The sequence below is a fragment of the Candida tropicalis genome, assembly GCF_000006335.3.
Source record: "Candida tropicalis MYA-3404 genomic scaffold supercont3.3, whole genome shotgun sequence".
Taxonomy (NCBI): Eukaryota; Fungi; Ascomycota; class Pichiomycetes; order Serinales; family Debaryomycetaceae; genus Candida; species Candida tropicalis.
This window is the reverse complement of record NW_003020055.1, coordinates 1,371,080-1,398,050: the sequence shown is the minus strand read 5'-3', so window position 1 is coordinate 1,398,050 and position 26,971 is coordinate 1,371,080. Positions and strand designations below refer to the sequence as shown.

The window sequence follows — 26,971 nt, the reverse complement described above, 5'->3', positions numbered from 1 at the left end:
ATTTTAGAACCGCCTTACTGGAAATTTGGGTAACACTTTCAAGAAATACGATTTATTGATGTGATTAAACAGATCAATACCCATTGGTTTCGATAAAAGCCACGGCAAATTTCACAATAAGATTGAGAAAGTATGTCAACTACCAAAGTCAACCACCACAAGAATTTGAGATGAGCCGGAATTCTGATGTCAATAACAAAATTCTACTGTATTGTTCCAGTAATTGAATGGCATTGTGAATATTGTTTGAGTTTTCCGAAGAATAAGGAAAGGAATTTCCTGGCAATAGAACGTCAACAACTAGTTTTGTAACAGATGGTCAAATAAATGTACATTGATTATATCCCCAGAATTAGATCAAAACGTATCTTTTTTTGTTTATTTCAAGTATTATGGTGTGATATTGTACAAACAAAACAGGGTACTTGCATGATAGTTGGGCGTACCGGCTGTTTAAATAACTAAAAGTGAAAAAAAATTAGCAGCCGATTTTTTTTTTTTAGTCCGTACGCGATCTTTTTCATTCTATTTCTCCCCCAATCCGTACGGCAAATAACTGAAAAGGAAACTGACACAATTTCTGTTATTTACTGTGGTGCTGTGTGCTTAATTTCACATCACATTAGGAATTACAAGTTAACGGACGAATGCGGGATTTGGTTTTGATGTACTTTACTTATCCCCGCCAGTTGGTATGCAGAACATCAACTACAAGAATAAGAAGAAGAAAAAAATTCACACGATCTTTAATCCCACATCCCATGGATAAAAGATCAAATGAAACCTTCTGAAAGTATATTTTGCTTATCTCTAATTAAGGTGGGCCAAGATCGGTCGTATCATGGTGATGTGTTCTCTGTTTAATCTGTTTAATCCGTTTAACTTTTTTTTTTAAAAGGAATGTTGGATACATGGAGGGGCGGCGGGGAGAGATGAGAAAGAGAGAGAGGATTATTGATATATAAATATATCAAAGCTCAACAATCCTGTTCGGTGTTTAGTTTGTAACCGCTTGGGGGAGACAGGGTGGGATTATCAATAAATAGGGGGGAAAGTGACTGATACAGAGAGAGAGAGACAATTTTCCCGATTCACTACTTGCTTTCAAACCTTTCGAGGCAAGGGAATTATATTGTATTGTATTGTATTGCCTTGTATTGCCTTGCCTTGTCGAGATTGAAAGATAATTTCCCCTCTTTGACCGGCACACTACCCACAACCAGAGGAAGCGGATAATTTACGTCCATCGCTGTGCGTGTGGGACAAGATAAAATAAAATTGCCACAAGACAATTAAACCGAATCTTCGCATAAAAGGAAGAATTTTTTTTTTCTTTTTCTCTTACTGTAGGAATTACTGTACAATTATTGCTCATAAGTTTTTCAAAATTGGCAGATAATATAAAATACAATTTTCCTCTTTCTTTGATTTTTTTTTGCTCTTTTTTTTTTATAAGATAGAAATTAATAAATAAACAAATATTTCTTTCTTTCTGTTTTAATTACTCCTTATTTATTTCAATAGCTATAATCCAATATGTCACCATTCGCAGGTATTAAAGAATTACCACCAGATCCATTATTCGGATTAAAGGCCCGTTACAATGCTGATTCCCGTTCTGATAAAGTCGATTTGGGTATTGGTGCTTACAGAGACAACGATGGGAAACCATGGATCTTACCAGCCGTCAGACAAGCCGAACAGAAATTAATCAATTCCCCAGATTACAACCACGAATACTTGTCCATCAGTGGGTATGAACCATTCACTAGTAGTGCCGCTAAAGTCATTTTGGGAGACAACTCCTTGGCCATTAAAGATAACAAGATTGTTTCTCAACAAAGTTTATCTGGTACTGGTGCTTTACATGTTGCTGGTGTTTTCATCAAACAATTCTACCAAGGTAACCATACTATTTATTTGTCCCAACCAACTTGGGCTAACCACAAACAAATTTTTGAAACTATTGGTTTCAAAGTTGCTAGTTATCCTTACTGGAATAACGAAACCAAATCATTGGATTTAAACGGATTTTTGAAAGCTATTGAATCTGCTCCACAAGGTTCTATTTTCTTGTTACATGCTTGTGCCCACAATCCAACTGGTTTAGATCCAAGCCATAGCCAATGGAACGAAATTTTGACTGCTTTGAATAAGAAACAACACTTGGTTATTTTTGATTCTGCTTATCAAGGTTTTGCCAGTGGTGATTTGGAAAAAGATGCTTATCCAATCAGAAAAGCCATTGATTCCAAACTTATCACTTCTCCAATCATCATTTGTCAATCTTTTGCTAAGAATGTTGGTATGTATGGTGAAAGAGTTGGTGCTATCCATGTCATTGCTTCAACTGAAGAATCAAATGAATCTTTAAACAAGGCTATCAAATCTCAATTGAACAAGATTATCCGTTCGGAAATTTCTAATCCTCCAGCTTATGGTTCTAAGATTGTTGCTACCATTTTGAATGATCCAGAATTATACTCTCAATGGCGTAAAGATTTGGTTACCATGTCTTCAAGAATTGGTAAGATGAGAGATACTTTAAGATCTAAATTGGAAAGTTTAGGTACTCCAGGTACTTGGAACCACATTACTGATCAAACTGGTATGTTTTCATTCACTGGTTTGACCCCAGATATGGTTGAACGTTTACAAAGTAAGCACGGTATTTATTTGGTCAGCAGTGGTAGAGCTTCTGTTGCTGGTTTGAATGATGGTAATGTTGACAAAGTTGCTAAAGCTATTGATGAAGTTGTCAGACATTTTGGTAAGAGTAAACTTTAGGTGATATAATATAGATATATAAGGAAAAAAAAAAGTTTATATAACCCTAATGTCTAATGTTGTTTGATTTTCTTGAATATATTTTTTTAATTCTGTATTTTGTTATCTCCACTTGATACTGACATGTAGGTATACACCCAGTCAGCTCTCAATTTGAATTCTATATAATTACAAAAATAACGATTTTAAATGTTTTTTATATTATTAATAAATTTTATAAAAAAAAATTACAAAGAAAATGCTTTATAAAATTCACTATTCTTTTTTAAATTTTGTAAAATTCTCCCCATAAATGATTATTAAAATTAACATCAATAACAAAAATGGATTGAATTCCTATGATACATATAATATTACCAACTTTATTTCATTATCAATGAAAATATATAATTCACTTTTTTCAATTTCTTTCATTCTGACTTCTTCATATTTCTTTCATCATTATAAATTCACAACAATACTTCATTTTTCTTTTACTCTAAAATAAATGACATCATTCTATTTCATAATAGTTTTCTTATGTTGATTAATAAATTTACTTTCTTCTGAAAGAACAACCTTCAGTCAATTTAGCTTTACCACCGGTTGGGGTACACAAGACAGTGGAACAAGAGTCACAAGTGACAGCAGTTTGAGCGTGACTGAAAACAGTGGTGATATTAAGACATCCTTGACATTTAACATCCATGAAGAAAGATCTTGGTTGTTGAACTAAAGTTTTCAATTTGTGTTGTTTAGCTTCAGAAGCTGGAGATGGATGCAATAAATCTTGAACTAAAACCTATTAGAAAAAATGAAATGTTAGTATTTTACATATTCATCGTATTACATTGGTAATGATTTGTCATTTTCCATTCAACTCTTTTAACTAATTCAAAACTCTTTTAACTAATCGTTTAATTCTTTCATTCTTTTTTTTTGGGTTTCTTGATCAACTTTTGATTCTATTCATTTTCCAATTCTTTATCATTCATCCATTTGTTCATTTTACGTTACTGGTAATATTCAAAATCATTACATTATCAATAGTTTATTGAACATACCATTGTTGACTTGTTTCTCTAATATGTATAGGTTCAGGAAATGAAATCTGAAAAATGAAGAAAAATTTTCTTTTTTTTTTTCTTTTCTCCAATGCTGTCTCGCAGTAACACACAATGTGAGTGCTCACACTATAGTGAGTAAAAGGGAGTGTGAGACTGTGAGAGAGTGAGAGAAAGTCTTCTCGCACACACACACAAAAAAAAATTTACTACTGTATTGGGAGGGTGTGCACCTTTAACAAAAAAAAATACTGAAATTGCGTGCACGTGAAAACAATTAGGGCTATTAGGGCTTGGAAATATATACATGAAAAATGACATAAATGTCAATATACTCTGATTGTCTATGGTAATAAATAACAACCAAGAATAATTTAACTACATTTTTTGTGATTGCATAAATTACTAGATTCCAAGCATATTATCATCACCTCACTATTATATCACTAGAGGGCCTATCATTTTGATACCCAGTTGTTACTGTATTATATTTGCCATGTTTTTGGTAGTGTACAGGAAAAAGTGAAAAAACTATTACCAGTTCCACACACAAAAGCCCAGGCCAATTTGCAGTTTATATTGCCTTTTTGCAACCGTTCATAGTAGTTACTTACTATGTTAACCTACATATACTTCACAACTGTTACGTTTCTTTCATGACCATTATTCATTAGTCGAAACTATACGACGTTTCTACATTAAATACTCTATAACACGTAGTAATTACTCTAGATTATGGCTTGGAGCAGATGGGAAGAATCCTTCTTGTTGAATCTTCACGGCTCGTTGTTGACCATATACTTTCTTTTGATGAATCATTAATCTATTCTTATATATATCTTGATTCAATTTATATTGTTTAAATTTAAATTCCAGTATTAATTTATTCTTTTCATCTAATTCTTTCATAACTTCTTTTAACTCATTCTTAAGCTTTTCATATTTACTCAAATTATCATTGTTTTTAGAGTCTTCAGATTTCTCTTTATCATTCTTCCAATAACCAGTAACTTTATTCCAAATATATGGTTTTTCTAATTCAACATCTTTTTCTAATTGAACTTTCTTTGTTGTTAATTCTTTTTGAGAATTAACCAAATCAGTATATTCTTGAGGATGTATAGAATTAGCAAATTGTTCATCTTTTAAATGTTGTTGACAAGTATAAAAGAAATCTCCATTCCCTTCAGCTAATAATACTGTTGTTGCTGGTTTATAACATATTATACATGGTTTAGAATCAGATGATGCAACTAATCTAACTTGATATTTATTTGGAAATGGTGGCACTTGTTGTTGTTGGGGTTTGCTCATTGAAATATATGGTAGGTATACTCGTGTGTGTGTGGGGGGGGGTGGGTTTACTTGAATCAATTCATTATTATTCAACCAGTAATGATAATGAGGAGTTAATATCGAAGAAAAAAATTAAAAAAAAGAGCCAGCGATATCTACAAAGTGTGTCTTTGGAGAAAAAAAAAGTCGTGATTGATTTCCAAAGCACAGGACAGTAATTGGATAGTAATATTCTTCCATAAGACAGCAAAAATCACGATGTAGGAGGAATAATCTTCTCGATGATGATCCCTATATGTTGACGGAATAGAAATTGATGGTTGTACGTATCATATTGAATGACTCTGTTTTTATGATGTGCCAAATAAGGCGAGGGGACGCGGGTTTTTTAAATCGACTTTATCGTCACCGAAATTAAATCAATCTGACTCAGTTGAGAATAAATACCGGGACGTAACAGATGATAATACAGACGTGTAATGGGATTCGCGATATTACTTTTGACCAATGATAAATGAGGAGAAGCGGACGTACCCATTCACTGGTATTACGACATTAGAGTATTAATAATATTATAAAACCACCGATTTAATAATTCAATCTGGACAATTAAACTTAAACAGGAAAAAATGTCGTCAATTACTAATGCAAGGTCAATACGCGACAAGAAAAAAAAATATGAAACGAGGTAAGTAAAAAAAGAAAATTTTACAGCCAATCTGAAGAAGTTCAATTGGTTGAATTAAATTGAATTGAGTTCATTGACCATATGATAGAAATCATTAATAGCCTCCTTTGTTTTTATGTATATATTTTAGTTTGATGATTTTAGATCCGGAGTGATTAACAAAGAAACAAAACAAAAAAAAGAATCTCTCGCCACTAAAAGAAAAGAATCTATGTAATTTTACGAATGGAAAAGAAACCCCGAATGAAAAAAATGTGGTGATGTGATTACGTGAGGGATTTTTTTTTTTCGCTTTGGGCCAAACGCTGAGTAATTTGTAATAATTAATTTTTTTTTCTGGTGCTACTGGACAGTTAAAAGGGAGATAATGGTGGTGGTGGTGGTGGTAGAAGAAGATGGTGGTGGAGGCGATTCGCGATGGCCAGAAAGAAAGACACTGCGAAGAACGGGAAGAGGAAAAAACAACACAGAAAAATTTTTTTTTCTCTTTTTTCTGTTCTCTCTCCTCTTCAAAGCATAGAAACAACAACAACAACGATACACACACGCACTACTCTCACTCTACAGTGTGTTTCGTTCGTTTTCACTTTACCAAAGGAAAAGGAAAAAAAAAAAAATTAAATAATTTTTCTCTTTCTTCGGATAACAGAATTTGTTGTTGAGTTGCTGTCCCCCCTTTTATTATACACAAGCTATTACAGCAACACCGTACCCATCCAATCAATCAATCAATATATCAACCTTATAATTGAAAATGTCAAACATAGAAGACGATTCCTCCATTTCTGTGGACTCCATTGTAGACCGTTTGCTCGAAGTTCGTGGCTCAAGGCCAGGAAAACAAGTGGCATTAAGTGAAAACGAAATCAGATATTTATGTACCAAAGCAAGAGAAATCTTTATCCAACAACCTATATTGCTTGAGCTTGAGGCTCCTATAAAGATTTGTGGGGATATCCACGGGCAATATTACGATCTTCTTCGTTTGTTTGAATACGGTGGCTTCCCACCAGAGGCAAATTATCTTTTCCTTGGTGACTATGTCGATAGAGGTAAACAATCCTTGGAAACAATTTGTTTGTTGTTGGCCTATAAGATCAAATATCCAGAAAATTTCTTCATTTTAAGAGGTAATCACGAATGTGCATCCATTAATCGTATTTACGGTTTCTACGACGAATGTAAAAGAAGATACAATATTAAATTGTGGAAAACTTTTACTGATTGTTTCAACTGTTTACCAATTGCAGCTATTATCGATGAAAAAATCTTTACTATGCATGGTGGTTTGTCACCTGACTTGAACTCTATGGAACAAATCAGAAGAGTTATGAGACCAACCGATATTCCAGATGTTGGTTTGTTGTGTGATTTATTGTGGTCAGATCCAGATAAGGATATCACTGGATGGTCAGAAAACGATAGAGGTGTGTCCTTTACTTTTGGTCCAGATGTTGTTTCTAGATTTTTACAAAAACACGATATGGATTTGATTTGTCGTGCCCATCAAGTTGTTGAAGATGGTTACGAATTTTTCAGCAAGCGTCAATTGGTGACATTATTCTCTGCACCAAACTATTGTGGTGAATTTGACAATGCTGGTGCCATGATGTCTGTTGATGAAAGTTTATTGTGTTCCTTCCAAATTTTGAAACCTGCTGACAAGAAACCAAGATATGCCCCAGCAAATGTGGCCAACAACCGTCCAGGTGCCAACCAAAGAAAACCAAAGAAGACTGTTAAATAAGTGATTTCGTTCTAATCTTTATCACTTGATTTATTCACATCCTCCTCAACTTTTCTTATTATTATTATTTTTACGGTTTACCATTTATCACCATTGGTGTTGTTGTTTACTGCCTCCTCCTTTCTTCACTCCTTTTTTTATGAATCACTATCAGTGGTTTCTATTTTTTTTATTTTTTGATTATCCAACCATCTTGTGTGTTTTTTTTTATTATTATTTTTATTATTACCTTACCACCAAAAACTTATGTACATTAGATCACAGGCTTTTAACCCTTATTTTTTCTACAAAGAGCCATTCAAGTGTTGAATTTTTTAAATCCAATTCATACATTTTATTTTATTTTATTTTTTTTGCTTCCAGTCAACTCATTATTATGAAATGAAAGAAATCAACCATTATATGTTTAGTTCCCAGGGCTTTCAATCCCATCAACTTTTTACCAGTGTTTTATTTTCATGATGTTGGGTGTGTGTGTGTGTGTTTATTATTACTTTCAAATCATTTTTTAGACAATATTTATATTTCCCCCCTTTCATCCATCTACCACGCATCACTCACACATCATTTATCACATTACCCATCCAATAACTGCATTTATCCTTGTATTATATATAGATGTTTTATGTAGTTCGGCACATTTGTTTTCTTGATGATTCTCTAGTTTTCCCTTCAACCTTCACCAATCTTGTAAACCAAGATGCTTGTATATTAGTAAAAGAAAGACTTCAAAGAAAAAGTATAGAATATAAAGAAGAGATTAGATTCTTCATTATTTTTTTATTACTTTTTTCTTTTTAGCTAATGAAATGATTAACTTATTTAGAGAGTTTGATTTGTCGTTGTGCTTTTTTTTTTTGAATATTGGGTGAAGGTGCTGCTGGTGGGTTGGTTTTTGATGTTTCCTGGTTGTCATTTTTTTATATTGTAATAATGATGGTTGTTAACTCTTTCTGTATATTTTAATGTGTATTGTCAACTTTTTTTTTAGTTTCGGTTGCAAAAAAAAAAAAAAAAAGAAAAAATTGTTCGAAATTGGAATATATTTTTCGACACTGATTTTGGTTTGACTTGTTGTATCAATGGGGGGTTAATCGAAATGGTCTATATAAGTTCTACAGGTTGTTTTGCTGATTACATTTGTCTATTTTTATTACTATGTTATGTATCGTTTTATATATATATATATATTATTATTATTTGGAGAGGCTAGAAATACCTATACATTGTAGTTTTCTCTCACTTTTACTCATAGTATTGAATGTATATGAGGGAGGGGGGAGGTTATGGATTGACAACTTTTTCATCAAGCCAATTCTCCCATTGACTTATATTCTTTGTTGTGCTACCACCAAAGAAATCAACATTACCTTCTAATTTATCAAAAGTAAAATCACCATTTCCAACAACACCCATCCAAAATGCTCTTAAACTTTCATTTTTATCAGAATTACCACCATTTGATACATCATCATCATCATCATCATCTTTTCCAGTATCATCAATACCTGAAGTTTTACCAACATTATCAATTTCATGACGGATCAATTTATTAATTTCAAATTCTAATTTATTTTTAATTTTATGAACTGGTATTGAATCAAATAAATCAGTTTTATTAATAGCAATTAAAAAATCAACACCATTTGGTATACGTTCAGTAATACTAAATAAATTATATAAAAATTTAACAATTTTTTCAAAATTAATATCATCATTAATATTAATACTTGAAGAATCAATCATATAAATAATTCCTTTTAAATTTTTTAAAGTAATTTCATTAATAATTAATCTTTCAAAAATTTTACTCAATTTTAAATGTCCAGGATAATCAATAATTTGAAATTTTTTACCAATTGAAGGATTTGAAATTGGTAAATTAATCATTGATACATTTGGTTCAATTGATGATACAGTATTTTTAATTTGTTCATTATGTTGTAATTTATTAAATAATGAAGTCTTACCTGAATTATTAGATCCAAGGATAAGAAAAGTTGGATGATAAAATTTAGATTTTTTAGAAACTGGTGAAATAGAATTTAATCCACCTGTTTGAATGAAAAATATCAAAAGGATTATTAAAAATCCTGCTAAGATAGTTAATAATGCAATCAACACACTATCCATTCTTCTTCTTCTTCTTCTTCTTGTTGTTGTTGTTGTTGAATTGATTATTGGGGTATTATATTGCTAACAAGGCGAAAATTTTTCCTTGGGCAAGTTTGGTTTGGTGATAATAGACCAACAGAAAAAAAGAAAGAATACTCGTGTCCCTTGGTACAAGAATGGGTTTGAATTTGCATGACAATGTTCAGGGACCTCTATTCTCTCTCTCTGTCTCTTTCTTTCGCTCCTTGGATCCATGAAGTAATGGATGATGGACATTGTAGCAGGTCAGATGATAGATTTTTTAATGTCAATGATTATAGTTGGCCATTACGAGGGTGAACAAATCCTATAACCAATAATCAGTTGTGGAACACACACACATACAACTCCGACATGATCCATTCATGTATTGTATGACAAAGTTTTCCGCGGGGATTTACAAGGAATTAAGAGGAAGTCTTTATATTGTGCTGAGAATGAACGGCACGAAATATTCAAAATGAAGATAACCTAACATTTTGGAAAAGAACAATAAGTAGATTAATTGCTTATCACTCTCCTTTTCTTGGTTGAAATTTTTGTATATATCAGGAACCCTGATTCCTTCCAAATTCATATATCTTATTTTCTGTAGTTTTCATTGAAACAAGGAATTTCGTCTTAATTAAAGAAATAAACATTTACACAGAGAATTGAGATAAAATGGTGGTCATTGGTTTTCGCAAGTTATTATCTATGGTATCAATATTCTATCGATATTGATTCAAAGAGAGGATGAATTATTGCAGATATATATATATATATATATTCTTGTTAGTTTATGTACGACAAATCTCTTTGTTCTGATAGTGTCAACGAATGTGTTTCATTCACATTAATTCATCGACATCCTCTATTATTAAATTAGTTTCAATGAAACAATGTCCAGGATGCAAACAAGTAGTAAGTTGTTGCTAAAGGAAACTCGATCCTTACATTTCTCAAATCAGAACGTGTCACAAATCAAAATACTTATTTTTAAATATGCTTAATTGGAAGTATGTATTGTGACAAGGATAACCTAGATAGTTGGTTATGTTTGGTAAAGATGAGGCTGTTTTGTATCTTTTGATATGAAGTTGTTGATGCTAGTAAAACACAGAAATGTTGTATCTCTAGGTTGTATATATACCATTACTGCTTCTATGGTTTAAAAAAAAAGCATCAGTGGGCCAAACTCTACACTTCAAGATCAACTGATCTTTTTGATAACTTACTAAATTTAGTGGAACCCAAGTTGCAGGAAATATTGTAACACCTAAATAGCCATCATCTCTACCTCCACCATTCCTGTTTTTTCCGAGCACACTAAACATTTCTTTTTATGGCAATTCTTAGAGAGAGAGAGAGAGAGAGAGAAAAGAAAAATAAAACTCTTGATGCCAATTTTTCATTCTTCTTTGTCTTTTACCTGATCACCCATTAATAATCACCTAAACAATGTTTGCCAGAAGTTTACCACGATCATTTATAAATTATAGAACACAAATAACAAGACCTATTAATTCATCATTTATAAGAAGTATAAGAAATCTATTTATTCAAACATCTGAAACACCTAATGAACAAGCATTAAAATTCTTACCCCTGATTCAAATATTGGGAGAAAATCAAACTAAAGAATTTTTAAGTGGTAGAGAAGCAGCTTGTTCACCACTTGCAGTTAAATTATTTAGTATTGATGGAATTAAATCAGTTATGTATGGATCAGATTTTATAACTATTGAAAAATCAGAAAATATTGCATGGCCATTATTAAAACCAGAAATTTTTTCAATTTTAACTGAATATTTAACTAATGGATCACCTATATTATTAGAGAATGATAAAAATGGAATTATAACTGATGATATGGCATTTGATGAAGATGATGATGAAGTTGTTTCAATGATTAAAGAATTAATTTTTACAAGAATAAGACCAGCTATTCAAGATGATGGTGGAGATATTGAATTTATTAAATTTGAACCAGATAATGGTACTGTTTATTTAAAATTAAAAGGTGCTTGTCGTAGTTGTGATTCAAGTTCTGTCACTTTAAAAAATGGTATTGAAAGTATGTTGAAACATTATATTGAAGAAGTTAATTCAGTTGAACCTATTGATGAAGAAGATCAAGATCAAGAAAAAGTTGATGCTATTGTTGAATCAGCAAAACTTAATCCTCAATCAAGAGGAATTAAAGAAGAAGATCAAGAAGAATTAACTCATCCACCATCATTGTAAATATTGACAAAAGAGACAAATAACCAAAAATATATGAAAAACAAAAAAAGGATCATATTCATGTATAATATATATATACGGAAGTGATGTATATATTCCAAATTTAATTTTGATTTTCTTTAAGTAACCTATATATATATATATATATATTCAATCTTTACTTGACTTTTCTGTAGAGTTGGTAGTACTATTCTGACCTTCAAAATAATAATACGGATAAGCTCTAGTAGGTATCAAATAATTTGAATATGCCGTCATGTTATTATGAGGATTACCACCACTATCATTATTACCACTTAAATTCTCATTAGAAACTGAGGGACTACTTGAACCAGCATGAATTGAAGATCCAGATGATCTATCAATGGATTTATCACCTAAAGATTTTCCATGTCCTGTATTATTAGTATGATGAGTTTGTGATGACGGTGGTGGCGGTGGTGGAGGAGGTACACTAGTTGGTGGGAGTCCATTAGTAAATTGATATGGATTTGGATGATATCCATAATAATAAGGAATCATTGGTTGATATGCAAAATATGGTTGATTATTCGCAGCAGCTGCTGCAGCTGCAGCCATTGCTGCCGCAGTGGCAATTGCAACACCACCATTACCATTACTACTATTATTATTATTGTTACCATTAGTGTTATTATTATTATGATTATTATGATTATTGATAACACCTCCTGCTCCTTGACCTGTATTAATAGGATTTGAATTATGATAAATATGACCACCCTGCATGGATAAATTCTGTGGTAAATGATGTGGTTGCAGTGCAAGATGATGTAGTGGTTGCAGATGAATATGATGATGATGGTGGTAGTTTTGGTTATTATTATTATTATTATGTTGATGATGGTGATGATGTGGAATATGAATATTATGAGCTTGTTGTTGTAATTGTAACTGTAACTGTAACTGTAATTGTAATTGATGTTGTTGTTGTTGCTGCTGCTGTTGTTGTTGTTGTTTAAATTCTTTACTATTGTTTGATTTTTGAATAGCAAATGATGATTGGATAATTATTGGATTAAAATGTTCAACATTAACAACTTTATTATTAGTCATTAATATTGCTCGAATAGCCATTTTAAAATTCTTATAAAATACAAATCCAATTTTACCTGATTTATGTTCATCTTCATCTTCATGATAAAATTGTGGTTTAATAATTTTTGCTGATTTAATTACACCAAATTGAGTCCAAAATGATTCCCAAGTAACATCATCATTATTAAATACAATTGGTAAATTATTTACATAAATATTTGTTTCTTGATAATTCAAATTTCTTGAAAATTGATTTATAGTAAATATTGGATTTGGAAAACTAACTCCAATTGATGAATTTTTATTCAATGATAAATAAAAGTTATTAGCTTGACCAAACAAATAATGGTTATGTTTATGTTGAGCAATAGTTATTAAAATTCTTCCTGGTTGAGAATCTTCTTCCTCTTCACCTTCATCTTGTTGTTGTTCTTCACCATCAGTATTATCAGCACTTCCTTCCTTTTGTATTTCCTGTTCTTCTTCAGTATCATCATCTTTTTCTAACAAACCAGGTAAATTTTCAATATCCAAATCCATAAACTCTTCCCAGGTTAAATCATTCAAATAATATAAAATACGTAAAGTATTTTCCATTAAATTAATATTTGGTTGTTTAAATTTTATAAATCCATAATCAAAAGTTTTAATATCATCCAAATTAACTCCTTTATCAATCAATGGAAAATAAATCATTTCAATAAAATTACCAAAATTTTTAAATTTATTAATAAATGATTCAAATTCAAATCTTGATAAATTTGATTGAGGTAAAAAATTAATTAAATTTTCAACAATTATAAGATTGAAATTATCATTTGATTTTGAATTATTATTATTAGTGGTAGTATTACCACCACCATTTGAAAACAATTGTTGTGATGAATTTAATGATAAATTTGAAGGTACAAATCGTTCTTTTCTATTAAGATATTTATTAAGAAATAATGGAACTGAATTATTATTATTGAAAATATTAGGAACATACTTGTTAAATTTCTTAATTAAAATATCAACATCCAAATGATTTGTAAATTTAACAATTGCAAATGATGATGACAAGTTTGAAGACGTAGATGATGGGGAATTGTTATGATGATTGTGACTATTATTATGATTATGATGATGATGATGATGATCATTGTTATTATTATTATTGTTATTATTATTATTATTGAATATCTTGACTTCTCTTAATGATTTAAAGTGACAATTATCCATTAAAAACTCAAACAATTTATGTTTTGGAATAGTAGATTCATTAATTGTAATTGAATCCAAAGTGAAATCATCATCAAACATTAAATTACTTGATAAATTCTTAATGAAAAGTATACCTGGATGAGAAATAAATTTTGAATAATCCAAATCAAAAGTAATTTGTTCTTCATATAATTTATAAATCAAATCATCCAATTCATTTTTAGTAGTAAACCCAATTGTTATATAACTCTCACAAGAATGTTCTTCTTCTTCTTCTTCTTCCTGATCATCTTTATCCTCTTGTTGTGGTTGTTGGTCTTCACCTTCATGACTACTACTATGGCCTTGATGGTAAATTGATGATATTCCTAAACATTGTGAAATAACATCTTCAACAATTGATTTTGTTTGTTTTTCTTCATCTATGGGAATTTTCATAATTATAGGAAAATTACTAAACGTTTGTCCATTTCCACCTCTATTTGTCAAAACATATTGATCTAAACAATCAATCAAATCTTGTCTTGGCTTTTGAGGCGATTCAATTTCTTGTTCTTCTTCTTGTTCATGCAGTTCTTCTTCTAATTCATCTTCTACTTCATCTTCTTTTTCTTCATGTTGATTTTCTTGTTCGTGTGATTCTTCTTTTTGCAACTCTTCATTTGACATTCTACTAGAAGCCAGTGATGTGGATTGTAATTCTAAATTACTTGATCTGGCTATACTTGATATACTTGATGATGATGTCTTCATTATAAGATAATAATATGAGATAATGCTAATTCAAAAAACAAAAAAAAAGAACCCATTGATTAAAATCAAAATGTTGTCAAAATTGAAAACTTACAAAAATGAATGGAAATAATGGAAACTTTGAACCTTAACCAACAATTCCTTTGTATTATATTTTCCTCCCTTCTAATAGTATTTTATATATATTATAAATATATTCTTTTTCAGGGAAACTTCAACGGTAATAATAATAGTAATAATGATTTTTTTTTTTTTTTGCAGTTATTCTTTTTTAAGGAAAGTGATAAATTGTCCCAATGGAAAATATTTTGGCCCCAAAAAATAAAAAAAGTTGGACCTAAATTTATGTATGCAAAAAAAATTATATATATGGAACCAAGAAAGGGGGGGGAAGGAGGAGGAGGAATTAGAAAGTAATTATATAATCTCCACAAATCAAAGACCCTTGAATAATTTCAAAAAATGTCAAAAAGAAAGAAAGAAATTAAAAATTATAAATTATAAATTAAATTTTCAAAAAAAATTCCAACCTGATGGAAAAACCTTCTTTTATGATTATAAATCGGAAAAATCAAACTGAATGATGTTATAAGGTGATTATTTTTCTATTCTTACTAAAATTGTCCCAAAATACACGCCAACCCAAAATTAAAAATTAAAAAAAGTGCACTCAACCCACGTAATTTGAATTTTAGTTGGTTATTTAAATCAAGTTCGGGAATTGCAATTCACGTGTTTCAAATTAGTAAAATCAATAGAAGGACAACAGAGTGTAACTAACCAATGATTTGAAATTGGTGATGTTTTTTTTGTTTGTCTTGTTCTTGATATAATTAAATGGCGAACTTGGTAGCAAAATACAATTACAATTATCGTATAATGTCCCTTTATGGTCTTTGTCTTCTTCTTCTTCTTTTTTTTGGTATGGATTTGGAACCGAGCCGAAGAAAGAGTGAAAGCAAAAATAAAGGTACGACAGGTATTTAATGACACTATAAGCGCAATACGACGAAAGGATAAACAAGGGGGGGAGGACAAGGAGTTATGAATTGTCTTTTTTTTTGATTATTATTATTATTCAATTGGTCAATTCTGGTAACAAATGGAAATCACAGAATATAAGAATTTGGTACCCCAAAACTGAAAGTAATGCTTTTTTCTTATACTTGAATAAATTTGATTTCTAGTGAATCAACCACTGTATTTATAAAGTTAAGGGATATAACTAAAGAGAAAGGTATATTTTTTAAAAAAAAGGGAGAGAACAAATTTAGAAAGAGAATAAGTTGAAGGTTGTCTTCATATGTGAGTAAATTTCCTTAATTTCCTTCTGTGTAATCATTCCTTCTTTAACTTTGTTCATATTGTGTATATTATTCAACACTTGTGTGTTTCTTCTTCTTCTTCTTCTTCTTCTACTACTTCTTCTTCACTTCGTATGAAAAGTATCGTGATGTTGTTTGATGTCTGTCCATTTTACACGACCCCGCCAGAATCTCAAACTAAAGAAGAAAAAAATGTGTTGCGAACGAGAAACCGAATAAAACAAAACAAAGCAAAAAAAAATCTTGCATTTACGCACGACACTCTTTTTTTGACAGCAGCAACAAGTAAGTAAGAAGGAACGCACAATCGAACGAACCAACGAACGAACCAACGAACGAAGAAAAAAAAAACAGCAGCAGCAGCAACAGCGGCCACTATCAATAAATATGATTTGGACAACCAGAGGATAAAAGAGACACGATTATATACCATCATGAATCATATAATAGATGGAATTACGCTAAATGGATTGGATTACACCATAGTTGTATCATATAATCACAAATTTCACAAGAAAGCACCAATAACAATCTACATTAATCAACAAGGAAACCCAGAAATGGGGGATTATATTTACACGATTTCAAATTATTCTACATATTTGCATAATCTGACAAATAATGATCAAGTTAAACTGCTAAATCAATTGTTGACAAAGAAATTCGATGTGCCTATATTTTTAAATATTAGTGGGAATAGTATATCTGCAGTTTCCAATATTGAAATTTTCAAGAATATCGTAGACGTCATAGAAAAGAATAACCAGTAATACATAGAAGGAGGTAGAATATGATTGATACACGGAATTTAAATAGAAAGGAGTACTAGTAGAGTAGAAATGTGGTTAATGTGACACTCTGTCTTGTTCGTCAATTACATGCACCTCCTCCTTATCCCACCCCCGTTTATATGTCTATTACTTTCCTTAAACGATGTGCATATGAGTATATATATATATATATATATATAGGGTTTTGTTGATCAAGAACATTAGGGAAAGTAAAAGAGAAGGTGATTATTTTAAAACAGAGATTAGTAATAAATAAATTGGGAAATATTAGGCTAAACGGAATAGGTAGGTGTATGTATATTAATATACCTCTAAAATTAAAATGAATAAATATATCTAATGTTGAATATGTAATGTAAAAATATGTTTCAAATTTCTTGAGGTCCAAAATAATCCAATTTAACTTTGACATTTCTTTCAGTTAAATAATCTTCAACCATTTTCATATATGATCTTGGGCCAATAAGATAAACATCATGTTCTGGAGTAATGAAGTCCAAATCTTCAAGAGTCAAGGATCTATTATTGTATTGATCAATAGGATCAATATAACGAGCACGAGAAATAAACTCAACAATTTGTAATTGATCAGGATAAATTCGTTTATATTCCCTCAACATTGGGCCAAATGATCTTGAATCTGGGGATCTATTGGAATATAACAATTTAACATTTCTTCCATCTTCTAAACCTGCTTCAATCATTGAAAGTAATGCAGTAATTCCATTACCTCCAGCCAACATGACCAAATCTTTCAGACTCTTTTCATAATAACAACTACCACATGGTGGCGCCACATGAACAATATCTCCAATTTTCAAATTACTATGAATATGACCAGAAATTTGACCCCCAGGAATATATCTCACAGTAAATCTATATTCATTACCCTTTGGATATTCAGATATGGAATAAACTCTAGATATTTCATTTTCATGTCCTGGTAATTGCCATCTCATACATAAATATTGCCCACGTTTTGGTTTTGGGATTTGTTTGCCATCAACTGGAGTAATATAAAAAGATATAGATTCAATACATTCTCTTTGTAATTTAGTAACACGAAATTCTTTGAATCCAAACCAAGCTTTTGTGGAATATTCATCTGATTCCAAACCAATCAAAATACTTGCCATTTTATCATAAGCCATTTGCCAAGCTTCTCTAAACTCATCATCAACCATTTCTCTTGGGAATAAATCACAGATGGTATCAATTAACACATCACCAAATTTTGGATAATGATCTGGTCTAACTTGTAAACCAACATGTTTAGAAGCTATTCTTTCAAATTCTTCTTGAATTCCAGACAAATTATCAATATTTTCTGCAACTTTAATAAGAGTATGGATCAAGATTCTTGGTTGTCTAAGTAATTTTTGATTAGTAGTATTGAAATAAACCTTGAATTCAGGGTATCTTTTAAATAATCTTTTATAGAATTTTTCTGCTAATTGGACATGTACATGATCAAGAATAGGAACAGAATCCTTGATCATTTGGATTTGAGTTGGAGATATTGGTTGAGTTTCAACAGTCATGATAGGTAGCTAGATGATAAGTATGTGACAGAAAAAGAATAATAAGAAGAAGTAATGGAATAGTTTTATTTTATTTTATTTTTGGAGAAACCCTTTCTTTAAATCAAGAATGGAATGGAATGGAAGGGAAGGGAAGGGATTGTGTTGCCCCCTTTTTTCAAATTTCAATTACATTAACAGTTTAGTCGGCTAAATTCGATTAGAAACTTTGGTTAACCCAATGAGAACAAAAAAAAAAATTTTTTTTTCTTTTCTTTCATAGCGGATTTATTTATTTATCATTGTTTGGGGGGATTTGTGTAATTACTCGTTGATGTCCCCTAGAGTAATAATAATTCTACCAGTTGATAACGTTGGGTATAAGTTACATCATTATTCTTGCTTCATGTACAATATATTATGAGTATTTGCATAGAGTTTGTATTTTCTTGACGGTTTGTTAACACAGCAAATTGATAACGCTGTCTCTTCCTGTGGTGGGATTGAACAATTCAACCAAACAATGTGCACTTATTTTTGTGATAACAAAAAGATAAAACACAGGGTTTTCACGCGAACCAATGAAAGACTAACTACATTAAAGTTAAGCTAATGGTATTTCTTAACGTTATATATATGCTGATAACTGAACTATCAGATAAAGCATTCTTGAAAGAAGGCACTCCCCCCTCCTCTCTTCTCCACTCCAGTCAATAGTTGGAAATGAAGAAATATTTGACGATGATTTTGTGGCTTACTCATCGATAAAATGAAATTTAATTTTTCGCAGGGAATGTTATCAAACTAAACTAAACTACTTGGAGTAATGGTTTCTCTTGAGGAATGTAATGTAATATAATGGGGGGAGAAGAAAGGTCAAGCAAATGGATAAGAAATATCAAAATTTTTGATAAGATAATCAGAAAAAATCTTATGAATCCATTCATCATTCAAATATGGTCCGTTTAGTTGTTTTCTATACTTATTATTATTCAAATAGAAATAAATAGACATCCCAATGGGTTTGTATTATTTTTTTTTTTTTATTGAGGGACAAATTTCACTACACAAACAAATAGAAAAAAGTGTCTACTCTTTGCTGAATATTTTTGTCATTGCGTTTAATGCAGGCAATTTAACAAAAACTTGTTGCACAAAATCCAATTAATTTAACTCAATCCAGTTAAACAAAAATAGAATTCATACATTTTATAACACGTCTTACTAATTTGAGCAACCGTTATGCACTACTATAAAGTATTTGCTCTCTTTAAAAAAAAAAATTATAGCCTTGGGTAGTTCCGCCCTCTACCTTTTCCGCCTCCCTCCCCCCAATTTTGTGAGAAACGTTTTAGACAAAAGCAATATATTTACAATATAGACCCGCTTTGTCTTAAATTACAATACAAGCCGAATATTCATCGATAAGGACAACTTGTCATTTGACCTATGGTGGACTTTGAAGGCGACAACTAACATGTTTATTATTTTTTTTGCACCCAAAATTTATACCATTAGGATTATGACAAAGATAAAATCTTTATAAGAATGCCTGACGTTATCCCGCATTATTATGATTATTATTTATATAATTTTATAGATTCCAATCTATTGAATAATATTTTTGTAGTATTATTTTGTTTAAAATTTCGTTGGAATTTTCAATTAAATTTTTTTTTAATTTTAAATCTACAAGGCGAAAAACATCTTAGAGTAGTTTCTTTTTATTTTTTTTGCTTGTCACGTGACTACATAGCACGTTGTGGCGCATACAAGATTTTTCTTTTTCTTTTTTCTTGCCACAAGTACACGAACTCTATTGTTAAACTTTTTCTTTTTCTTGCTTTAGATCGACACACTGAAAGTTTCATTAAGAGTGGGGACAAGGAATGAAACAAAACTACCAATACAAGAACAATGAAGCACTCCACCCTCCACCCTCCGCCCTATGCCCTCCACCAACAGTTCAGTCAGAATATCAATTTTGTTGTAAATCGTATGATTATATTTACACCTCGTTCATTCTACTTCATTACTCAGACATTCAACCGTCGGTAATATACTCTTCATAAGTTTAACTAGGGCATTTAAGGTGAGACTGCAAAATTTTTCGGGTATAAGAATCTTATTCCCTTCATCGTACATGCTATTTTTTTTTTTGAGGGTGTCTTATAAATTCAATCATCATCATTGGACAAAACCGGACCTGAAACCGGAAAACACCCTAACGTTTCCAACTAACTAAACTACTCCGAAGACACTTGTTATTTGTATTCCCGAGTCATCTTCTCTAATGCATTTGGATCCCGCTGCTAAATAATTATAATGCATTATCTGATGTGTCATTTTTGTAATAGAGTATAAGGTGTAGAGAAAAGCAGGTGTTTAATTATAGCTCATACTCTGAACTAACGGGTCATATCGCTTGCATTGCAAAGCCATAACGGTTACTCTGGAACGACGAGGTTGATACCCCACCAATACAACTCTTCCTCTTCCTGCAAAGAAGAGCAGAAATAATTCAAGCACAGGGCAATCAATCAATCAATCAATCTAACAAACAAAAGAAAAAAGAAAGGTGAAAAAAAAAAACATACGATCGACAGAAGATTTGTATGCACAGTACAATGCTAGTTTCACGCTGTTGCATTATTTTTTGTAATCAACCCCCGTCGGAAATATAGTTCACTCTTTTGTATTTTATTTTTCATACTTTAATTCAAAATGTGATTATATAAATACCATTCGATAATCCCTTCAATTTCCCAACTCATCCATATCTTATATCTCATCATTAACAACATCTCCTACAAATATCCCCTACAAGCAAAATAACGAAAACAATGACTGTCGAATACGAAGTAAAAGAACTTACTCCTGCTCAAATTAAAATCATCAAAGATACCGTTCCAATCTTGGAACAAGCTGGTGAAACTTTGACTGCTAAATTCTACAACCGTATGTTGACCAATTACGATGAAGTCAAACCATTCTTTAACATCACTGATCAAAAACTTTTAAGACAACCAAGAATTTTGGCTTTTGCTTTATTGAATTATGCCAAAAACATTGAAGATTTAGCCCCATTAACTTCTTTTGTTCAACAAATTGTTAGTAAACATGTTGGTTTACAAGTTAAAGCTGAACATTATCCAATCGTTGGTACTTGTTTGATTGAAACCATGATTGAATTATTACCAGCTGAAGTTGCAAATAAGGAATTTTTAGAAGCTTGGGGTACTGCTTATGGTAATTTGGCTAAAATTTTAATTGATGCCGAAGCTGCTGAATATGCTAAAGAACCATGGAATGGTTTCAAAGATTTTAAAGTTACCAAGATTATTGATGAATCTGTTGATGTTAAATCTGTTTATTTCACTCCTGTTGATGGTTCAAAAATTCCATTACCAAAACGTGGTCAATATGTTTGTTTCAGATGGCAATTACCAGGTCATGAATTTGAAATGTCTAGAGAATATTCCATTTCTGAATTCCCAAAAGCTAATGAACTTAGAATTTCCGTTAGACATGTTCCAGAAGGTTTAGTTTCTGGTTATATTCATAATAATTTGAAAGTTGGTGATATTTTAAAAGTTGCCCCACCAAATGGTAATTTTGTTTATGAACCAAGTAAGAAAAATTTGGTTTTATTGGCTGGTGGTATTGGTATTACTCCACTTGTCTCTATTATTGAAGCTGGTCTTGAAGAAGATAGAAATGTTAAATTGTTATACTCCAATAGAGCTCCAGAAACTAGAGCATTTGGTGATCTTTTCAAACAATTTAAACAAAAATATGGTGATAAATTCCAAGTTATTGAATATTTCTCTGATGCTAAAGTTGATGAATCTAGTGCTATTGAAAAACATTTCAACCGTGGTTTGACTTTAGAAGATTTAGATTTCATTACTCCAGAAGATGATGTTTACCTTTTAGGACCAAGAGGTTACATGAAAGCTCTTAAAGAACATTTGGGAGGTAAGAAAATAGACTACAAATTAGAATACTTTGGTCCATTAGAAGTTTAGAGCAAATTAGTATATATATATATATATAGTATATAGGAAGTATATTTGAAATGTTTATGCATGTATTTATGTTTGATTTTTTGTCATTTGTTGTATCATGCAAATGCATAGAAGTTTTGATAATGAGTCGTACAAAATGAAATTTCTTACAACGGACGCATGTGGAACATTCCTTCCACGGTGTACGTCTGCGAAACAAAATGAAATTTCATTAATAGGGATGGGTCTATGAAATTTAGTCTAAACCATTTCACTTAAGCTACTACAAGACAAACACCCCTTCCATGTGATTGACTATTGTTATGATGTAAGCCACCATGTCAAATAAAAGAAACAAGACACGTAGCTTTTTGGGTTTCTTAGTTTTCACAATACAAATTACCACGTTGGTAGGGAATGGGGGGGGGACCTCATACATCTCTAGAGAACGATCCTTCTTACAATTCCAAAATAAGTACGCCTTGATACATTGTCATATATATTCAGTTTAGCATCTGAAAAGAAGAATATTGCTGTGAAACTGTATTCATTCTGCTGTTGAGCAGTCTTTCTCCGCCTTGCATTACGCAATTTACGAGCCACAATCTGTGGGACCAATATATGTGGAGAGAAAGAGAACCCTTTGTAATATTTCTTCTTTAGGAATAATATTGATTTGGTATTATAAACTAGAAAATTAGTTCTTGATAACATTCTTTTTTTTATTATTACATACTAGCTTGACCCGTTTGTTAATATGGACAAAAATTCCAGTAGTCTATTGTATATTAACATTAAACATTTAACTGAAATAGACAATCTCACAATTCTGTGATATATATATATACATCCATGCTTGTCATGGAATATCTAAGTAGATTCCACTACTCTAACATTATTATATCAACTGATAATGACAGATTTATTTGAAACAAAAGAACTCACACCAAAACAGATCCAAATCATCCTTGGATCAGTTCCAATTTTAGAACATAGTGGAGATATATTAATTGAAAAATTCTATAGTAAATTTATAAAAGGAAATTCCCAATATTTTAATATGACTCATATGAAATTAAAAAGACAACATAATGTTCTTATATTTGCAGTTATTCAATATGCTAAAAATATTCAAGATTTAACTCCATTATTAGGATTTGTTACTAAAATTGTATCTAAACATGTAGGATTACAAGTTCCTGCAAATTTATATCCTATAGCTGGCGGATGTTTAATTGAATCAATGTTAGAATTAATTCCTTCAACCATTGCAAATAATGAATTTATTGAAGCTTGGACTATAGCTTATGGAAATTTAGCTAAATTATTAATTGATTTAGAATCAACTTTTTATAAAGAAAAACCATGGCAAGGATTTAAAAAATTTATAATTACTAAAATTGAACAAGAATGTCAAGATGTTAAATCTATTTATTTCACTCCTGAAGATGGTTGTTCAATACCAATACCTAAAAGAGGTCAATATTTATCAATTAGATGGAATTTACCAAATTTAAAAGAAACTTCAAGAGAATATTCAATTTCTGAATTTCCTAAAAATAATCAATATAGAATTTCAATAAGATATATACCAGGTGGGAAAATATCTACATATATACATAAAAATTTACAAATTGGTAATGAATTATTTGTTTCTCCACCTAATGGATTATTTACTTATGAAAAATCTATGAAAAAGAAAATTGTTTTATTAGCTGGTGGAATTGGTATTACTGGTTTATTACCTATTCTTGAAGGAGCTTTAATAGATGGGAAAAAAGTTCAATTATTATATTCAAATAGAACAAGTGAATCAAGAGCTTTTGGTAATCTTCTAAGACAATATCAAAATGAATATAATGAACAATTGGAAATTTGGGAATATTTTTCAAGAGCTTCTGCAAATGATCCAATTGGAAATTATTATTATAAAAGATCATTAACAATTCAAGATTTGGATTTTATAACACCTGATCATGATGTTTATGTTATTGGTCCTAGAAGTTATATGTCAATGATTAAAGATTATTTGAGTGATAAAGACATAAATATTAAATTAGATTATTTCGGACCTCCACAGGTATAAATTCAATACAAAACAGACATATATATATATAGACAAGAACAAAAACACATTTTCGTTCTTAAAAATCTTCAACTTTGACAATGATTTTAGCATCTTTTTTTTTGACATCAGTTCGTTTGTAGTTTTTCCAATCAGTATATTCATCAACTTTGAATTTTAATTTACCTTCAAGAACCATTTGTAAACCTTCTTCGGTGTAGTCACTCTTCCAGCGTTGACCCCATACATTCATATCATAATAATTATAAGTACTCCAATAGTTACTTACCCATGAATTTGTCCACAATGTAGTACTTTCAATAAATCTATGACTATCATAACTTGGCTCCTCCATGTAGAAATTACAACCAGAAACTAAACAACTTCCAAATGATTTAGGTTTCAAAATTCGTTTCAAAAATGGTTCTTTTACATTACCATTAAATAATTTACCAACAGAACAAGTAATGTTATCCTTAAATGGCATATGAATAGAATCAATGGTATCAATTTTTGTCGACGTTGTTTGGAAAAATTTCTTACACCCAATCAAATCAATTATCATGTCTAATTTATAGCTATTGATATTCTTTTCATTGATCTTTTCTTGGGAAACTTGTGGTACCAATAGAGCATCAATTACTTCACTGGCAAAAAAGTCCTTCTTTTTGTAAGTCGTCAGGACAACTTCAGCAGGGAAAACCAATTCTTCATTAACTGAATCAAAACTAATACATCTAACTCTCTTTATGCTAGCAGGATCTTTGAATTTCTCTTGTAATTGTTCAATAAGCTTCTCCATATGTGCCTGAGTATGATCTCTAACAATAACAATTAAATTCAAATAATCCAAGTTGTAGCTTCCTAAAAGTAATTGAATTATAGTTAAACCAATATTTGTATCACCACCGTTTATCAATATATTTGCTTGATTGTTTTTGATTTTTAAGTATTTAAGAAGCTGTTTGGCACAATTATAAAGCAAAGGAAAAGAACACAATTTGGCCAATGCTGGAACATCTTTTGCAGACCCGGTCGAGTTCTGACTATCATTGGTAGATGCACCATCATCTTCAGCATCTTCTCCAACTTGAAAGGATTCATGAGAATCCATATTAGTGATATCAATATTCATTTCATCGAGTTTGTCCAATTTTTCCTGATCGATTTTAATAACAACATCACGACTTGGATAAATAATCTGACTACTACTCAATGCACCTCTTCTTGAAGAAACCTCAACTAATCCATAAACCACATCACCTTCAGCAAATTTAGACGTATAATTGGCCCCCACATTAGTGACAACCCCAGAAAATTCGTATCCAAGACCCACTTTGACATTACTGAGATTCAAACGGTAACGATGGATCTTGGCCACATCAATGCTATTAAGTCCACCATACTTCATATCAACTATGATTGAATCATTAGAAGGTGGTAAATTAATTTGACTATATTGGAAATGAAGTTCAGTTTCACTATTTTGTACAGATAAATGCTTGATATCAAAAAACTTCAATTTGCTTAAAGGAGGCAAATAAGATGATACAGGAGTAGTTGTACTTGGACGAGCTGATGGTGGTGGTGCTGGTTTGTCAATAGGCTTTGGATCAAGGGTACGATTCCTTTTTTCCAAATAAGCTAATTCTGGTGGAATCTTATGGAATGGATGTGATTTAGCTCTCATTTCTTCCTTTTGTTTAATGATCTTATGATGTTCTTTAAGGTCTTCTTCTGGAGGTGGAGCAAATCCAACTGATTTCTTTTTAGCTTTTTTTGCTTTTGATTTTGGTTCTTCTTCTTCTACTTTTACTACTGCTGATTCGTCAACTGATCCCTTCTCCGGACCTTCCTCTGGTGACTCCAGTAATTGATTTTCCGACCGTTCCTCATTTTCTCCAGCTTGTTCTGGCTGTGGTTGGTTTTCTTGAATATGTTGTAGTTGTTCGTCTTCAATTGTTGACATTTTAAGTTACTTTTGATGTGGTTAGAAATTCCTGTAAATGTCACTATTACCTCTAAGGGGTTTTCAGAAAAAGAAAAGGAAAAACAAGGGTATTTGCATTTCTTATATTTTTTTTTTCTCTGGTTCTTCTTCCCCCAGTCACTGAATGTCGGTTAACCGAGATATACCCATGCGGGATTTACACCTCCACCAAATTATACCGTAAAGGTACATTTCAATTAATCAATGAACAAGCACGTTTGATTGATTAATGATAACCGTACCGACTGATAATAATACTATATTGTCAATTGTAGGGTCATGATTTGAACGATTTTGTCCCGGGTTTGACTCCCTTGTGT

General features: G+C 31.0%; 12 protein-coding genes across 12 annotated transcripts; 6 read left to right on the top strand and 6 right to left on the bottom strand. All coding sequences in view use genetic code 12, as the record gives it.

Annotated features, from left to right (window-relative positions):
• Nucleotides 1-1,536: 1,536 nt before the first annotated feature.
• AAT21 (aspartate transaminase) lies at nt 1,537-2,787 on the top strand (the record flags this gene model as incomplete). The annotated part of the gene is made up of 1 exon (XM_002548325.1): nt 1,537-2,787. The coding sequence occupies one exon, from the start codon at nt 1,537-1,539 to the stop codon at nt 2,785-2,787; it is 1,251 nt and encodes a 416-aa protein (XP_002548371.1).
• Nucleotides 2,788-3,322: 535 nt separating this feature from the next.
• On the bottom strand, nt 3,323-3,475 carry RPS27 (40S ribosomal eS27 domain-containing protein; the record flags this gene model as incomplete). Its single annotated transcript, XM_002548324.1, has 1 exon — nt 3,323-3,475. The coding sequence occupies one exon, from the start codon at nt 3,473-3,475 to the stop codon at nt 3,323-3,325; it is 153 nt and encodes a 50-aa protein (XP_002548370.1).
• A 1,078-nt stretch (nt 3,476-4,553) lies between these two features.
• CTRG_02666 (uncharacterized protein) lies at nt 4,554-5,144 on the bottom strand (the record flags this gene model as incomplete). Its single annotated transcript, XM_002548323.1, has 1 exon — nt 4,554-5,144. One exon carries the CDS (start codon nt 5,142-5,144, stop codon nt 4,554-4,556), a length of 591 nt encoding a protein of 196 aa, XP_002548369.1.
• A 1,424-nt stretch (nt 5,145-6,568) lies between these two features.
• Nucleotides 6,569-7,561, top strand: GLC7 (type 1 serine/threonine-protein phosphatase catalytic subunit; the record flags this gene model as incomplete). Its single annotated transcript, XM_002548322.1, has 1 exon — nt 6,569-7,561. One exon carries the CDS (start codon nt 6,569-6,571, stop codon nt 7,559-7,561), a length of 993 nt encoding a protein of 330 aa, XP_002548368.1.
• Nucleotides 7,562-8,845: 1,284 nt separating this feature from the next.
• Nucleotides 8,846-9,694, bottom strand: CTRG_02664 (Signal recognition particle receptor subunit beta; the record flags this gene model as incomplete). The annotated part of the gene is made up of 1 exon (XM_002548321.1): nt 8,846-9,694. One exon carries the CDS (start codon nt 9,692-9,694, stop codon nt 8,846-8,848), a length of 849 nt encoding a protein of 282 aa, XP_002548367.1.
• A 1,461-nt stretch (nt 9,695-11,155) lies between these two features.
• Nucleotides 11,156-11,941, top strand: CTRG_02663 (uncharacterized protein; the record flags this gene model as incomplete). Its single annotated transcript, XM_002548320.1, has 1 exon — nt 11,156-11,941. One exon carries the CDS (start codon nt 11,156-11,158, stop codon nt 11,939-11,941), a length of 786 nt encoding a protein of 261 aa, XP_002548366.1.
• A 150-nt stretch (nt 11,942-12,091) lies between these two features.
• CTRG_02662 (uncharacterized protein) lies at nt 12,092-14,953 on the bottom strand (the record flags this gene model as incomplete). Its single annotated transcript, XM_002548319.1, has 1 exon — nt 12,092-14,953. The coding sequence occupies one exon, from the start codon at nt 14,951-14,953 to the stop codon at nt 12,092-12,094; it is 2,862 nt and encodes a 953-aa protein (XP_002548365.1).
• Nucleotides 14,954-16,712: 1,759 nt separating this feature from the next.
• CTRG_02661 (uncharacterized protein) lies at nt 16,713-17,048 on the top strand (the record flags this gene model as incomplete). Its single annotated transcript, XM_002548318.1, has 1 exon — nt 16,713-17,048. The coding sequence occupies one exon, from the start codon at nt 16,713-16,715 to the stop codon at nt 17,046-17,048; it is 336 nt and encodes a 111-aa protein (XP_002548364.1).
• Nucleotides 17,049-17,437: 389 nt separating this feature from the next.
• Nucleotides 17,438-18,610, bottom strand: YHB5 (Yhb5p; the record flags this gene model as incomplete). Its single annotated transcript, XM_002548317.1, has 1 exon — nt 17,438-18,610. The coding sequence occupies one exon, from the start codon at nt 18,608-18,610 to the stop codon at nt 17,438-17,440; it is 1,173 nt and encodes a 390-aa protein (XP_002548363.1).
• A 2,822-nt stretch (nt 18,611-21,432) lies between these two features.
• CTRG_02659 (uncharacterized protein) lies at nt 21,433-22,617 on the top strand (the record flags this gene model as incomplete). The annotated part of the gene is made up of 1 exon (XM_002548316.1): nt 21,433-22,617. One exon carries the CDS (start codon nt 21,433-21,435, stop codon nt 22,615-22,617), a length of 1,185 nt encoding a protein of 394 aa, XP_002548362.1.
• Nucleotides 22,618-23,509: 892 nt separating this feature from the next.
• Nucleotides 23,510-24,682, top strand: CTRG_02658 (uncharacterized protein; the record flags this gene model as incomplete). The annotated part of the gene is made up of 1 exon (XM_002548315.1): nt 23,510-24,682. The coding sequence occupies one exon, from the start codon at nt 23,510-23,512 to the stop codon at nt 24,680-24,682; it is 1,173 nt and encodes a 390-aa protein (XP_002548361.1).
• Nucleotides 24,683-24,740: 58 nt separating this feature from the next.
• CTRG_02657 (uncharacterized protein) lies at nt 24,741-26,630 on the bottom strand (the record flags this gene model as incomplete). The annotated part of the gene is made up of 1 exon (XM_002548314.1): nt 24,741-26,630. The coding sequence occupies one exon, from the start codon at nt 26,628-26,630 to the stop codon at nt 24,741-24,743; it is 1,890 nt and encodes a 629-aa protein (XP_002548360.1).
• Nucleotides 26,631-26,971: the final 341 nt, after the last annotated feature.